Genomic DNA, 15,312 nt, shown 5'->3' with positions numbered 1-15,312 from the left:
GGGTGGGGCGGGAACTGGGATGAGGGGAGTTATGGGGGGAAAAAAAAAGAGGAACAAATGTAATAATCTGAACAATAAAGATTTAAAAAAAAAAGAAAAAAGAAAAAAAATACTTTATAGCTTTTCAAAATGTCTTCCTGAATGGAATAACAATTAATGGCATGTAAAAAAGGGTCACCGCACGCTAACAGTAAAAGAAGTAGGTCATGAATCCACACTCTAAAATGTAAACTGTAGTTTTGGCTGGGTGGTGGGGTCATCTGTGATTTTTTTCCTTCTTGTGTTTATCTATATTTTATAAATTTCCCCCGAAAGACATGCAGCAATTATGTAAATGTATTTTGGAAAGACGTTTATTTAAAATTAAATTTTAAGCAGTCACAAAAGGACAAATACTAGATGGTCTGACTTATATTAGGTACCTCAAATAGTCAAATTCACAGAGACAGAAAGGAGAGTGGTGGTTGCCGGGGTTGGGGGGGGGGGGGGGGGGGACGGGACTGTGAGTTATTATTTAACAAGTGCGAAGTTTCGGTTTTGCAAGATGAAGAGTTCTAAAGATGGATGGTGGTGATGACTATAAAACACCATGAATGTACTTAATTCATGAACTGTACACTTAAAAAATGGTTAAGACAATTAAATTTTACCTTATCTGTATTTCACCACAATTTTTAGAAACTTAAAAATCAGTAAATAATAAGTTGAACTAGGTCTAGAGGTGCCCTAGTTACTAAGATTTTCTATTTATTTATTTATTTATTTATTTATTTATTTATTTATTTTCTTTATTGATTAAGGTATTACATATGTGTTCTTAGCCCCCCATTGCCCCCCCAACTCATGTCTTCATGCCCCCCCCCCCCCCCCCCCCGCAGTGTCTGTGTCCATTGGTTAGGCTTATATGCATGTATACAAGTCCTTTGGTTGATCTCTTACCCCAACCCTCCCCTACCTTCCCTCTGAGGTTTGACGGTCTATGCTTCTCTGTCTCTGGATCTGTTTTTGTTCATCAGTTTATATTGTTCATTATATTCCACAAATGAGTGCGATCATGTGATATTTAGGATTTTCAAGAGCCAGGAGGAAGAAACCTGACTTTGACCTTGGACTGCATGACACTGAGCAAGACAGTCCACTGTGCCCACTAGGGCTGGTGTGCGCCTTGGGATGGGCAGGCATCTGCCTGGTTCCCTGTCTATTGGGGCTGGCCATGGCGTATCCTGTCTCTCATGAGCAGAGAGTCTTTGTCCTCACTTGCCAGCATCCCTTAGTTGATTCTCATAAGAAAGAACTGATTTGACTGCCCCAGAAGCATGGCTTCCCCCAGGGCCTGGCTGCAGAGACTGCAGGGGGCAAACAAGTCCAGTAAAGATTTAAACCCATGGCTCCGTAGGCCATGGGTTAAGGGATTTGCCCCCAAAGCCCTTCATCTAGGCGTCAGTGGAGCCAGGCAAAGAAAGGAATCTCACCTTAAAGTCCAGACAACTCAACTCTACTACAGAGTGAAGAGGAGAACATTAGACTCAGCTAACAAAAACTCTGTATTCATCAAGAGGGCACCCAGCGCTTTGCAATGGCAAGAGGAGCGTGCCTGGTTTCTGGTGCTGACCTGAGAGCCCCACCTGCAGAGCCGTGGTGAGGGCTGACTGGCCTGCAGCTGTATCGTGGACAGAGCTAGGATGCTGGGTGCTGAGGTTGACAATCTGAAAGGACCATACATGTACACAGGAAAGGGAAGTTACACAAGTCCTTCAGAGTTAGCAGGGCCAGAGAAAGACAAAAACTAGTGCTTTGCTTACCTGCTGTAGGCACGCTAACATTATACTGAGGTAAAATAAATAGGAAGGCAGTCTTGGCAGTGACCTGTGAAATAAAGAAAAAGAATTCCAATTTAGTCTCTTGGTCACATCAAAAGAATCATGTGGAGCCTGCCACCAGCCCCCGGGGCCCAGCCCTTTTCCATCTCAGACCACAGGCCTCTCCAATGCAGGGTTTTACCTAAAGCACAGTTGGCACTGGCTTTTTTTCTCTGCCATTTAACGACATCCCTCCCAATACCTGCACTGAAAACAAACAAGCAAAGCAATCCTGGGCCCTGTGCGGAATCTAGGCTTGAACGCACTGCAGATGGAATGAAAGAAGCTGTGCTTGGCCAGCTGACAGCTCACAAGCTAAGGGTACAGATCTGTCTGCCATTCTTTCATCCATTCAAGAATCCACTCATTCATTCCATTCGTTTTGGGTACCCCGCACTGTGAAGACGGAAACGAATAGAAGATGAGGTCCCGGCTTCCCCAAGCATGTTAACTGCACAGCGGACAGCAGCCCGGGAGTCCACACCTGAACGTCAGAAGCATCTGCCCTCCTGTGGGGCATGGGGCACAGCCTAACACCCCACACTCTGGTTTGTTTGTTTGTTTCAAAAGCTGCCTTTAAAATCTCAGTGGTGCTGTGAGAAAAACTGTGGTTGCCACCTGGCACATCAGTGCTCTGGCAGTTTAGCCTGCAGGGGAGGGATGATCAAATGTGAGGATTTGAAGCTTGGACTCGAGAACCGGCTGCCTGGGCTCCAATATGCCCCTGCCATTTGCTGGCTGTGTGACCACAGCAAGTCATCGGATACCACGAGCCTCCCTTTCCCTGCCTGTAGGATGAAGGCTGTCTGCAGTAGCCCTGCTGCTCTGTCTACTGCTCCCCAGATGTTTCTGAGGTGCTGCTGGGGCGGAGAAGCACCACCCACTCTGTCCTGGAGCACGTGGGAGGCCAGGGAAGAAGGCGAGACCCAGGCCTGTCCCAGGAGGCCTCCGGAGACACCTCATCAATAAAGAGTTACTGCTTCTCCTCTGAACAAAAATGTCCGAAGGATGCACCGTGGGTGTGGGGAAAACAGTGGGTGTAGCAAAAGCAGTGCGGGAAACAGAAATGATGAATCACAGCCTGTCGGTGCATCACTGGGACTCCCGACTGCCCGGACGCAGGCTCTGTCCTCGGCCTTCTCTGTCTATTGAAGAGCAAGACTCTCCCACCCACCAGCCCCGATTCTCTGGAGGGTGTCATCTGTCTTTGTGTGCAATGAGGCAGGAGCCTCCTCGTGGGTGCTATTGTCGTGGACATGTTCGGTCAAGCTCGCAGGGAAACGTCCAATCAGACGAGGGGTGGATGGCACTCTGGGGAACACAAAGCACTATCCGTATACACAGGCATTTCCTACCCCCCGCCCCCGACCCCAAATCTCATTACTGCTGTCCCGAGACCTCCGCAGGGTGCCCCTGCCTCCTTCCAGTCCAAGCACCTCCTCTTCTTTAGAACAGATGTATATTACGTTTATTTCAGCAAAAATACTACCCACTCTTTTCTTTGGAGGTTTTAGTCCCCCTCACTTTGTACCCCACCCCCCAGAAAACCCTACAAATCAAAATCTCACTCATCCTTTTTTTTTCAGAGAGGAAGGGAGAGGGAGAGAGAGATAGAAACATCAGTGATGAGAGAGAGTCATCGATCGGCTGCCTCCTGCACACCCCACTGGAGATCAAGCCCGGCCATAAGCCCTGACCGGGAATCGAACCGGTAACCTCTTGGTTCCTGGGTCAACACTCAACCGCTGAGTCACACCCAGCTGGGCTCATTCATCCTTCGTAACCCAGTTCAACCGTAACCCCTGGAAGCCCTCCCGCCTGCCGACAGGGTGTGAGTGTCCTTCTTTAGGAAGTGCTCTGTGGCATGCCCCACTGGGCACCGCCTCCTACACTCCTTTATCGTTCTCAGTGGCACTCCGCAGGGCAGGGGCTGTGCCATCTCACCCGTCCCACACCCTTCTCAAGTAACCAACCACATGCACACAGTAGGTGCTCAGTCACTGCTCACTGAATAGGATAAAAAAATCAGAAGGTGAGCCGGTGCCAGCCTGCTTCACTCGACTCTATTTGTTTCCCCCATGCTGTCACTCAAGCTGTCCTTGGTCACCTGTCACCCACAGCCTTGGCATCAGGGTTTCCTGAGGAAACCCCTTTCCTCTGCTGTGAGAGTGAGGTGTGGGGGGCCACTCTGGTCACCACATTCCTCCTGGAAGAATGAAGGGGCCGGACCCTCTCCCCAGGGCAGGAGACCAGCCAATCAGACTCCTCTCCTGGGCTCTGAACCTGGAGAGTGTCTAGCTGATAAACACCTGCACCTCACTGCGGCCGCCACCCCAGCCGTGTGGTCCCTCCCCGGCTGCACTCTGCTCGCACCAGTCATCCCTGGCCTGTCGCCCTGTCCATCTGTCTGCCAGGACTCCTTGGAGGGTAAACCTGGTCTTCTCAGGCTGAAAGCCCTGTGAGGGGAGATCAGAGGAAGCTGGACAAAATGAGGGAAAGGAAGAAGAGGGGAGAAGGGCAATAGGCGGGCAAGAATAAAATACCTAACACTCTCCATGCCCCAGGCGCAGATCTCTCACTCAGTTTCATGCAGGAAAGACACACCTCTTTGAGGTGCTGGAGCAGAGTGGAGTGGACCTCGTGGGGTCCAGCATCCATCCCCCTTCCTGATGGCATCAGGGTTTCCTGAGGAAACCCCTTTCCTCTGCTGTGAGAGTGAGGTGTGGGGGGCCACTCTGGTTACCACATTCCTCCTGGAAGAATGAAGGGGCCAGACCCTCTCCCCAGGGCAGGAGACCAGCCAATCAGACTCCTCTCCTGGGCTCTGAACCTCCAGCAATAATGAAGAAAGCGCTGGTCAGTGTCGTGTGCCTACCCAGATCGCTCCACTGTGGCTCCCACAGCCATGTGCTGGAGCGCCCCAGGCCCCCATCAACCATGTGAACCCCCCAGAGAACTTGCTTAGTTTGACCAGAGTCCATTTCTAAGACACATTATTCCATGTGTAGAGAGCGGGCATTCAACCCTGATTGCACATTTGAGTCCCTGGGGGAGCTTTTAAGATCTCTATGCCTGGGACACCCCTAACCAATTAAGCCTGACCCTTCGGGGCATCAGCACGATGGCAGGCTCCCCAGGGCACTCTAATGTGCAGCCAAGTCTGAGCGGCCCGCACACAGGGCCTGCCCCTCCTCACCCCCTCAAAGCAGCTGCTCTGCCCACTCTCTGTCTCAGAACGTTTTCTGTGTCTCCCATAGAATTCATTGAATCTGTTTTAAGTAAATGTTTATTTCATCTTAAAAAAAAAATACACATCCTCTTAAAAAGTGAAACAATTCATCCCTGGGCAGGTGGCTCAGTTGGTTGGAGCATCATCCCACACACCAAATCGGTTCAATCACCAATCAGGCGTGCATGTGGGCAACCAACAGATGCTTCTCTCTCACATCAATGTTTCTCTCTCCCTTCCTCTCTCTCTAAAATCAATGAAAACAGCCCTGGCCGAGGTGCTCAGTGGTTAGAGCATCGGCCCACACACCAAAGGGTATCAGGGTTCAATTCCCAGGCAAGGGCATGTACCTCAGTTGCAGGTTCAATCCCCGGCCCCGCTAAGGTGCGTGTGGGAGGCAACCAATCTATGTGTCTCTCTCACAAGATGTCTCTCTCTCTCTCTCTCTCCCCTCCCACCCCCTTCCACTCTCTAAAAAAAAAAAAATCCTCAGGTGAGGATTAAAAAACAAAAAGTGAAACAATTCATAAATATGTAGAGAAAAACCTAATATTCACTCTACATTCTTCCATGTCCTTCCTTTCCCCAGCCCATATTCATGTCTCCTTCCACAAGTTTGGGGCAATCTCTGAGAGCTTTTCCTATGCATTTATTTATCCATTTGGGATTTATTTCATTTTATTTTGACATCACAGCTTGACCTGTGACTACACACATGACCCAAGGAATTAAAGACTAAAAAAATTTTACAAAGCTCCAACTTATTAAATATTTAAATCCCCCTTTTAGTTCATGAGCCACATGGTTTTTGCAGTGTCAGAGACCCAGGTACAGATCTGCCACGTACATGACAGCATTCCAAGTACAGTCACATGGACAATGTGTGGGCCCACCTGTTGTTTACTAACGCCAACATACAAATGAGTGGTTATATAATAAAATCTTTGTCATACATACTAGTGCTTTTCCATACTACTCCCACACCGTTACCCCTAATGCTTTATATTGAAAAGCTCAGCCAACTAACACGCCCTCTGTGAGAGTGTATATAAATGGATGGAGTCCGCCACTCCAACTACCAAAAGAAGAATCCGCCTTTTCTTCAAAGGAAGACAGACGTTTGTTATATGGGCTGTATATACATTCTTGCCCCAGTCCTGCACACACAGCCAACTTTGGCATTCACAGTAGTTCTGTTCCAGAAGTCACTGTGAACACTGAATTGGCAAATACTGCCTCACTGCTCCTCGGGGAAACCAGGGTTAGGCTCCTGCCAGTCTCTGGTCACACTTCCCTCAGCGGATCAATGCATAGCCGTGCTTTAGGGTGTGTCCTGTTTTAAGGTGCTGCACTGAATACACATTGTCGAAGTGTGAACACTCAACTCATGGCCAACAGCGCTGTAACTCACGCCTGAAGGATGCTTACTCACACGTGTTCTCTGTAAGGCACATCACAGCCGTGTGTGCTTAGGAACACAAAACAGCACTTCAGTGCCATGTGTGAGGGCCGTTTTAAACAGCAAAATCACCAACAAAAAGCACAGAAATGCACAGACACACACACACACACACACACACACACACACACACTAAAAGTGACCGCAAAAAGGACACTTGCTAACAGGAGAGCTGAGACAAGAAGGCAGAGCGTCATCTTGCTGGATCTTGGCCGTGAACATGTGCATCGAGTGACTACTTTCCACTGCTCTGTGTGTGTCCATGAGAGAACCCAAAACCACTGGGAGTGTTGGTTTGGGAGTTACAAAATTTAGGGAAGAGGAGCCCTGGGAGACACCTGATCTGCAAAAAATGAGGATCAAATGCACTGGGGCCAAGCTTTCTTCCTTTCTAACACCTTCCCCAAGGTCTAATTTACACACCATAAAGTTCACCCCTTGTGAGTGAGTACACAGCTTCAGGGGATGTATCTTTACTTGTTTTCAAACTCTCTCTTCCTTAGAGTATAAGTTTTAAGAAAGTAAGAATCTCTTACTTTGCCTTGATTATCTTCAATCACAGCCTGAAGCAGGGCCTAGTAGTCCATGGCCAGCACTCAGCAAGCACTTGTTAGATGAATAGAGCGATTAAGTAACAAAGCCAGGAGCGTGTTCACTCTCTTGACCCTCAGCCCACATTTATACTCCTGTGCATGCCCTCTCTCCCTCTCTCTGGGCTCCATACCTGTGTTGAGCATGTTGTGGGTATCTCAACAATATGTTTGTTATTAATCCTCACTGAAGGATATGTTTTTATTTATTTTCTAGAGAGGAGGAGAGAGAGAAACATCAAAGTGAGAGAGAGAAACATTAATCGGTTGCCTCTGTACTCGCCCCAACCAGGGATTGAACCTGCAACCTAGGTATGGTCACGGGACGACTCTCCAACCAACTGGGCCACCCGGTCAGGGATCGATAATACATATTTGATGAACTAATACTACAAGCAACTATAGCACTCAGTAAACACAGGTGAATGGTTAACACATGTTTTCTTGACATGATCCTGAGAGAAGAGGATTAAGGCAAAAGTACTAGATTCCAGTATTTTTTCCAGCCCTACCCCCTGGTTGTAGCAGCAGAAACCATTCCAAACTGTGCATCTTTCGTTGTAGGAGCTGTGCCTGCTCCACTTTATCATGTCTCAGAGCAAGATGCTGTCAGCTCTCCTGTTTTATGATGAAGAAGCTAAACCTGGGGCAGAGGGAGGTAAACTGGCCTACCACGACCTCACAATTTTACAAGATTCAATTTGATATTTTTTAAATTTGTTCCAAAAACAAATGTAGGATACATACAGCACAGCACATACAATTGAATGGCAAAAATAAAAGAGAGGCAGGAGAGAGCCAAAAAATATATATGAAGGCAAAGAGAAGAAGCAAGGAATGAGATTGATCCACAAAAATGCATTCCAGAGAGTCCGGCTTATTGGCTAAGGTGGCCAGAAAGCTGCCTCTAAGCTGTCTGGAAGCCACCTGAAGGAGGAGGGAGTGACCAGCTCCCAGATTCACTATGTCCATTAGTTAAAAAAACAAAAAGACTATCGGAAAAAGCAACACTACTTTTCCAGCATAAAAACCACTCTCTGTGCTTTAAAAGGCCCTTTGCACCCCAGAAATTCACTCCATAACCCTCTCCCAACCTCAGGCCAGGGACAAAGCACTGAATAAGCTCCTCTCTGCACTCACTGAGGGCTGAGAAACAGAAGCCCATTAAAAATGTCATTCCAATTATTTCCCACCCCTCTAAGGCTGTTTATAGGAAACATTATTGAGTTTAATAGCATTTTAAATGCCAGACTCAGTGGGTGAAAGGTTAAAAGTGACAGTGTGCTAATACACTAATGCAAAGGGAGAGCACAAATCATGCAGGAGGGGCCACCTCCCCCCCCCCCCCTCTCTCACACACACACACACACACACACACACACACACATGCACTCACACAGCTCCACTGAACTTTTAACTAAAACAGGGCATCCAGCACAAAGGCAGTGACACTGAGCGTGCTTGCGTAGCCTTAACACCGTGTTCTATTAGGAGCACATGCATCTGAGCTCTTGCTACAGGAGAGCAAGGATGCCCTGAAACAGCTGCTTTCAGCAAAGTGTGGTGAACTTGGACTCCAGGCCCAGTTCAGCTGCAGGGCAGCTGGGTGACCTAAGGCAAGTATTGTACTTCTCTGGACCTGTTTTTTCATCCATTTACAACAACTACAGCCATGGCAGTTCATGTGATCAAGTGCTCACACGGTGCCAGGCATGGCTCTGAGTGCTTTATATAAATTGTCCCATGTAGCTCTCACAGTGACCCTACACGGTAGGTACTAACAACAGCCCCACTACAGATCCATGGCAAGGCCAAGGCCAGCCGGAGTGGGCAGAATGGATGTCCTTAAAGGGCCTCTCCAGCCTCAGCTGCAAAAGGCTCTCATTCCATTTATTCGTCAACACCTAAAACACAGCCTTCCTCAGAGGTCTTCCCAAGAGTTTAAACTGTTACTACTTCTCCCCCTTGTGAAGACGAGGTCTGGTATCACCGACGTCCTGACAGACGGAGAAAGTAAGTCACCCCCCTGTGTTAACCACCAGCCTGCCAGCCACGGACACGGACACGGCACACACCTAGGGTTCCGAAGGCCCCATCTGTTCTCTTTCCACTGCAAGGTGATACCTGGGCACCAAAGAGAAAAGATAAGAACTGCGATGAAGGCAGTCTCATCGCTTTCCTTTGAGATCATATTCAATTCTTTGGTTTGGTTTATTCTGTTTGTTTCCTGGCAGATGCAGCCACGAGCTGGCACTTGGGAAGGGCTGTTGGCAGACAAGCCACCCAGAGCAGGGCAGCATACAAACGGGGTGTTGCTTTCACAGAAGCAGCTCGGCTCCAAGCCGCGCCTGTCCCATGAACAGGACCTAAGGGCTGAAACACAGTGAGTAGCATGTGGCTGAACCAGACCCCTCTGACTGACAGCGAGGACGCCCGTTTCCTTCCTCCTTAGAAGCCCATTGAAAGCTCCTCTCCCCGCTCAGCCTGGTCTCAGGAAGCCAAGCAGTCTCGACTCCAGCTTCCCCCAAATTGATTTTGCATCTTTCTGCTGAGGTGGTGGATAGGAAAATTTCGGTCAGACAGGAAAACATTTGAAAGTTACGCCCAATTGGTGGGGAAGAGGCTGTGTGTATGTGTGTGTGTGTTTTAATAGAAGAGTCTTTGAGCCCTTCTTTCCTGACGTGTTTGCTCCCTGAGTTCTTGTTTCATGGGAAGCCCAGGAAAGAGTCCACTCATCACCTGCACCAGCGCGTCCATGGCAGGGACTTGATGTACGTGGTTTGCAGCCTGTCCGTCTCCAAACAAAAGGCAGATACAGCTGAAACAAAAATGCTTTTCACTCTTACTTTCTGACATTCTCTGTCTGGGATGACCAGAAGCTGCTGGGAGGGCTGTGCGCCTGAAACCAGGGGGCTGAGTGCTGACAGTACCTTCCTGTGTGGCTTTTAGCAACACCTAGAGATTCTGGTTTCCTCACTTGAAAACCTGCCTTGCTATAAGAATTAAGCAAAGCTAAACACACACACAACAGATTCTCTACAAGATGCTCACAATGCTGAATAGTCTCATTATTAATGCCACAATCACCGTTTTACATTAGATTAAAAAGGGACATGTATTTATGAGAAAAACCCATAATCAGAATAGCCACAATAAAATATTACTTGCTTTATTATATTTATCGATCCCAAAGTCTAAACTTTATATTGAGATAAAGAGAAATTTAGAAAGGGACACTTGTAGAGTTTTGAACATCTTTGAACTTAGGCTTTAAAGATACATATGAAGATTGAACTTGCGTGCTATTCATCCCAATTTGGGACATAAATGAGGTAGTGAAAACCAGGAGGTGGCCTAGGGACAGCCCTTCCCCACTTCCTACATATCCACAACTTAATTATAACTTAAGAAGACTGCATATTTATGCAATCTATACTTGCAAAGATTGAACTTGACCTACTATGTGCCTTATAGACAACCTTATATAAAATATATACATTCTCTTGACTGGCTGGTGTGACTAAGTGGATTGAGCATTGTCCCATGCACCAAGAGGTTGCCGGTTAGATTCTCAGTCAGGGCACATGCCCAGGTTGTGGGTTCAATCCCCAGTGGGGGGTATGCAGGAGGCAGCCAATCAATATTTCTCGTTCATTGATGTTTTTATCTCTCTCTCCCTCTCCCTTTTCCTCTCTCTAAAAAATCAATAAAAACCTACTTAAATAAATACACACACACACACAAACACACATATATTCTCATGAAATACATTTATTCTCTGAAGGAGATACACACACACACACACACACACACACACACACACATCCTCATCTTCTCCTTCTCCTTACTTGACTATATACTTCCTTCTTCTTCACCTCCCCCCAATAGCTTTCCCCTTATTTATAGCACAGCACACTCATAAACAAGTCCTCATGGAAGCTAAAAATGAAGAAGTGATCACAGAAAATAACTGTTAAGACTATCGGTGTATTTTAAATGTATTTCTCCTGTACCACATGGCAAAGTTCAGAGTACTGGATGCTTTGTGGATATTCATAAACATACACAATGATCAGGACAAATTATTTTTACTTTTGGCCAAAAGCCACCTGTTCAGATGCATTATCTTAAAAATGAAAGTCGGCCCTAGCCAGCTTTCTCAGTGGTTAGAGCGTCGGCCCTGGGACTGAAGGGCTGTGGATTCGATTCCAGTCAAGGATACATACCTCCATTGCAGGCTCGATCTCTGCCCCAGTTGGGCCGTGTGAGAGGCAACCAGTCAACGTGTCTCTCTTGCATTGAAGTTTTCTGTCTCTCCCCCTCCCTTGCTCTCTCTCTCTAAAAATCAATGGAGCCCTAGCCGTTTTGGCTCATTGGATAGAGTGTCGGCCTGCGGACCAAAGGGTCCTGGGTTCGATTCCGGTCAAGGGCACGTACTCGGTTGTGGGCTCCTCCCCAGCCCAGGCCCTGGTCAGGGCGTGTGCAGGAGACAACCAATCCATGTGTTTCTCTCACACTGATATTTCTCTCTGTCTTTCTCTTTCTCTTCCACTTTCTCTAAAAACCAATGGAAAAATATCCTCAGGTGAAGATTAATAAAAAAAAAAAAAAAAAAAAAAAAAAAGAAAGAAAGAAAATCAATGGAAAAAATATCATGTGAGGATTAACAAAATAAATAAATAAATAAATAAAATAATAATAAGAAAATAAACAGAATAAAAAGGGTTTCAAAGTGCAGAGTTTTAGTTTGCAAGTGGTTTTTGGAGAGGTAAGATTAGATAACATTTTAGACTTGATTTCAGAAAAGGAACCACTGCACCAATACATCACAGTCATCTTGGCTGCTGTTTTTAAAGATGCCTTAGCTCCATAAGGCAGGAAACAAAAAGGGGGGGGGGGTGGATTTAATTATCATGGATGTGTCTATGACGGCCAGTCACTAATAATTGGCCGTCGGCAAGAGTGGGTGCCAGGGCCCAAGGAACTTGGCATGTCCTGGTATTAGGGGAAATGAAAGGATTATTCAGGGGCTCGGAAGACCTAGGGAAGCTGGACCAGGCAGGGTGCGTTTGCCTAAATTTGCCTGTTTACGCCCAGGGAAAGAAACAGTAGGCAGACAGTGATCTACTGCAACCACTTGTAATTATTCCCTACCATCTGGGATGTTTCCTACTCAAAACATCAGCAAGTCGATGCCCACGTCTGGACTGAAGAACCAGGCCTGTGGACTAGAGCTTGCTAGAAAAATGAACTTTGAGTTCACAGAGTCGGAGCAAAGCAAAGCTGCCTCTGGAGGCCATACACCAGGTCTGTTTGCACAGGGAGCCTTCAGAGCCTCTGGTGTTTGTGTCAGGTCCTAATCCAGTGTCCACTTCCACCCATATTTAAGCTGTGCAAACAGGGCTGAAGGGCAAATAAACGAGTTTTGAAAATAAGCCATTCTGAGGGAAGTTTAGATGTGTAATCTCTGCTGGCCCCCTTTCTATACACCCTTACTCCACTAAAGGGTGTTAATGAAAGACATGAGGTGATGGGTCCCAGAAAACTGCCACCGTGGTGCCATCCTAATCCCACTAAGAGCCCTCCTCTTCCACACACAGCAGGAAGGTGAGGTCAGGCTCAGGGACACTGCCATGTGCATCTTGATTCTGACTCACCTTTATTTCCTACCACCTTGCGTTACACAATGCATCCTGCTCCTAGGGGCCAGGCATTGAACCCCCTTCTGGGCTGGCATCCGGCCCAGGCTGGGTGAGTCCACAAAGACCTGCCAAGGACCACCTGCATGAGGGCACCTGATAAGCAGAACCTAATGACGACGATCTGGTTCAGTTGACTTAAACCAAGGCCAGGAAGGTTAATGAAAAGCATCCAGCACTCAAATACCCGTTTGTCAGCAAATACTATTCACAAGGGAATATTGCAAATCGTCTTCAAAGTGGAGAAGGAAAACAACAACATAAAAGGCAAGAGTTGCCAGAAAAAATTGTGCTACAGATAAACAGAAAATACAACTCTAGCCCCAAAGGCACAGCCTGAGATGAACACAATCCACACTCTGCCACAAACCAGTCCCCCCATACCCCTAAACCCAATAAACAGTCCAGTCAAATCAGTCAAATGTCACGATTTGTCAAATGTGGTATGCCAAGATCTCTTTCTCTCTCTCTCTCTCTCGCCCACCCCCCCCCTCTCTCTCTCACACACACACACACACACACACACACACACACAGCAATACACATTACTACAAAATTTCACTCTACTAATTGAAAGTGGTATTTCAAACACCATGTAAAAATGCATGGTGCTTTTGTCAGCCTCTCAGCACCCCAGGAGGCTGGATGTGGCCTCACACAGGGGAAAAGCAGCCCGGGAAGAAAACCAACATGAGAGGAGAGGCTAGACCTCAGTCTGAACTCTCGGCTGGTTCTCCGAGGATCCCCAGAGTGTGCAGGCACCCTCACCCAAGGCTCAATGTGCAACAACCCCCTTCCTGATGAATCCAGGCCTCAGAGCAAGAGCCTGGAGGCCAGGTGTCCTCCACCCCGGGCCTGCTGAACAAGAGGAACTGCCTGGGACACCAGTGATATTAGGCTTCGGCTATGAAGCACAGGTCATCTTTATGCAGAAGAATGGGAGGACACACGTAAACACAAAAGAGAAGGAGGGAGAAGAAAGGCGCTCCCTGCCAAAGCCTTGTAGAGGAGGGGAAGGAGCATGGACCTGTTCCTTTCCCTCTGCAGCCACTGCTCTGTCCCCTGCTGGACATGCACTGGAGGCAGGAGCTAAGGCCAGGGCCTGCAGAGGGAGATTAAAGCACTATGCTCAAGTCGTTTCTGCCATCTTCCCTGACTGCCCTGGGAGAGACTAAGAACCACCTTCCCAAAACACCAGAGACCCTGTTCCACAGTCCCTAGTGCCTGGGAGAGAAGCAGGACCCAGCCTGGCACCCCGGGACTCCACAGGTACCCAGCCACGCTTTTCCAAGCTCTGCCCCCTCAACTCCCAGGCACAGAAATGCCCCTACCCTTCCACACCATCCCAGGCAAGAAAGGCACCACAAAACTTCAGAGCCCGTCAGTCAAGCCAGTAAACAAACTGTCATTACTAGAGTGTACATGCAGGCAGTTCAGAGGACCAGAGGGATCTCCTTGACCGGGACAAGGACGAAGTCCCCCCCTCCCCCCGAAGGAGGTTCTGCCCGACCTGTGTCCCAAAGGGACAGACAGGGCAAAAGAGGGCAGGAAGGGAGCTGCATGCACCAAGGGAAGAAGGAGGAGAAATATGACTCCCAGGGAAAAGGAATGGTCTGTGTGTGTGAAAGGTGATGAGGCCCGAAGGCTGCCAGGAACCAGGTCTATGAAGGGCCCTCTATGGCAGGTATGAAAATTGGACGTTATCCTACATGTGGGAGTGGCCACTCATGATTTTAGGCAGGAATAGCGCGAGGTTTCCACTGAAGAGCTCATTCTGAACAGGTGCAGAGGGCGGGCTGGGGCAGGAGAGGTGAGTCAGGCAGCGTGGACACCCATCAATGAAGGTGAGGGGTGGTCAAGAGCAGTGCTCTGGCCTTGTTCAGGAAGCAGATGCACAAGCATGCAAGGGAAATAAAATGTGCTAGGTGCTGTGATGGCTACCCAGGGAGTGGTGTGGGTGGTGGGGTCAGCAATCCGAGAGAGAAAAGAGCAACAGCCCAGGGCCTGGGAAGGCCGGGAGAGAAGACTGAAAAGGAGCAGTCAGAGTCCCCCATTTCCCCCTCCCCCCAGGCAGCCAGGGGAGGAGCACTCCAGGGAGGATCAGCCAACCTGAGACCAGCACGTGGGCTGCACAGGGGCAGTGGTCTTAAGATTATTTTTTCTGATGGGTCCCAGGTGGCTGGAAGGGTGCTTAGCACACAGTGGGGCCTCAATAAGTATTTGTGGAACAAATGACGGCATGAAGAGTCCACCAGATTCAGGAACCAACGGTCCCTGGGGACCTTGCTAATGAACACTGGAGGAAAGGAGAAAGCAGAAGCTGGTGGACATGGTGAACTGGCAGAGTGGACACCGAGGACTGGACTGCTGGCCTGGGTGGCCGAGATCTTGAGGGGGTGGGAGGTGAGGGAGAAAAATGGTTGGGTATAAAGGAAAGTAAGGGGGGAACCAGAGAGAAATACAAGTCAGGGGGTAT

At 48.2% G+C, this 15,312-nt stretch overlaps 1 protein-coding gene across 2 annotated transcripts in view; it reads right to left on the bottom strand.

The window, feature by feature from the left end:
• The window catches only part of TRAM2 (translocation associated membrane protein 2), an 83,346-nt gene that overhangs the window by 39,157 nt on the left and 28,877 nt on the right, over positions 1-15,312 (bottom strand). For both annotated transcript variants that reach the window (XM_036317364.1, XM_036317365.1), the window contains exon 2: positions 1,803-1,866. In XM_036317364.1, the coding sequence (XP_036173257.1) occupies positions 1,803-1,866 (64 nt within the window). The remainder of the gene's footprint in view (positions 1-1,802; positions 1,867-15,312) is intronic.

Source organism: Myotis myotis, unplaced genomic scaffold (genome assembly GCF_014108235.1).
Source record: "Myotis myotis isolate mMyoMyo1 unplaced genomic scaffold, mMyoMyo1.p scaffold_m19_p_7, whole genome shotgun sequence".
Classification (NCBI taxonomy): domain Eukaryota; kingdom Metazoa; phylum Chordata; class Mammalia; order Chiroptera; family Vespertilionidae; genus Myotis; species Myotis myotis.
This window is presented reverse-complemented; position numbering and strand designations above follow the sequence as displayed.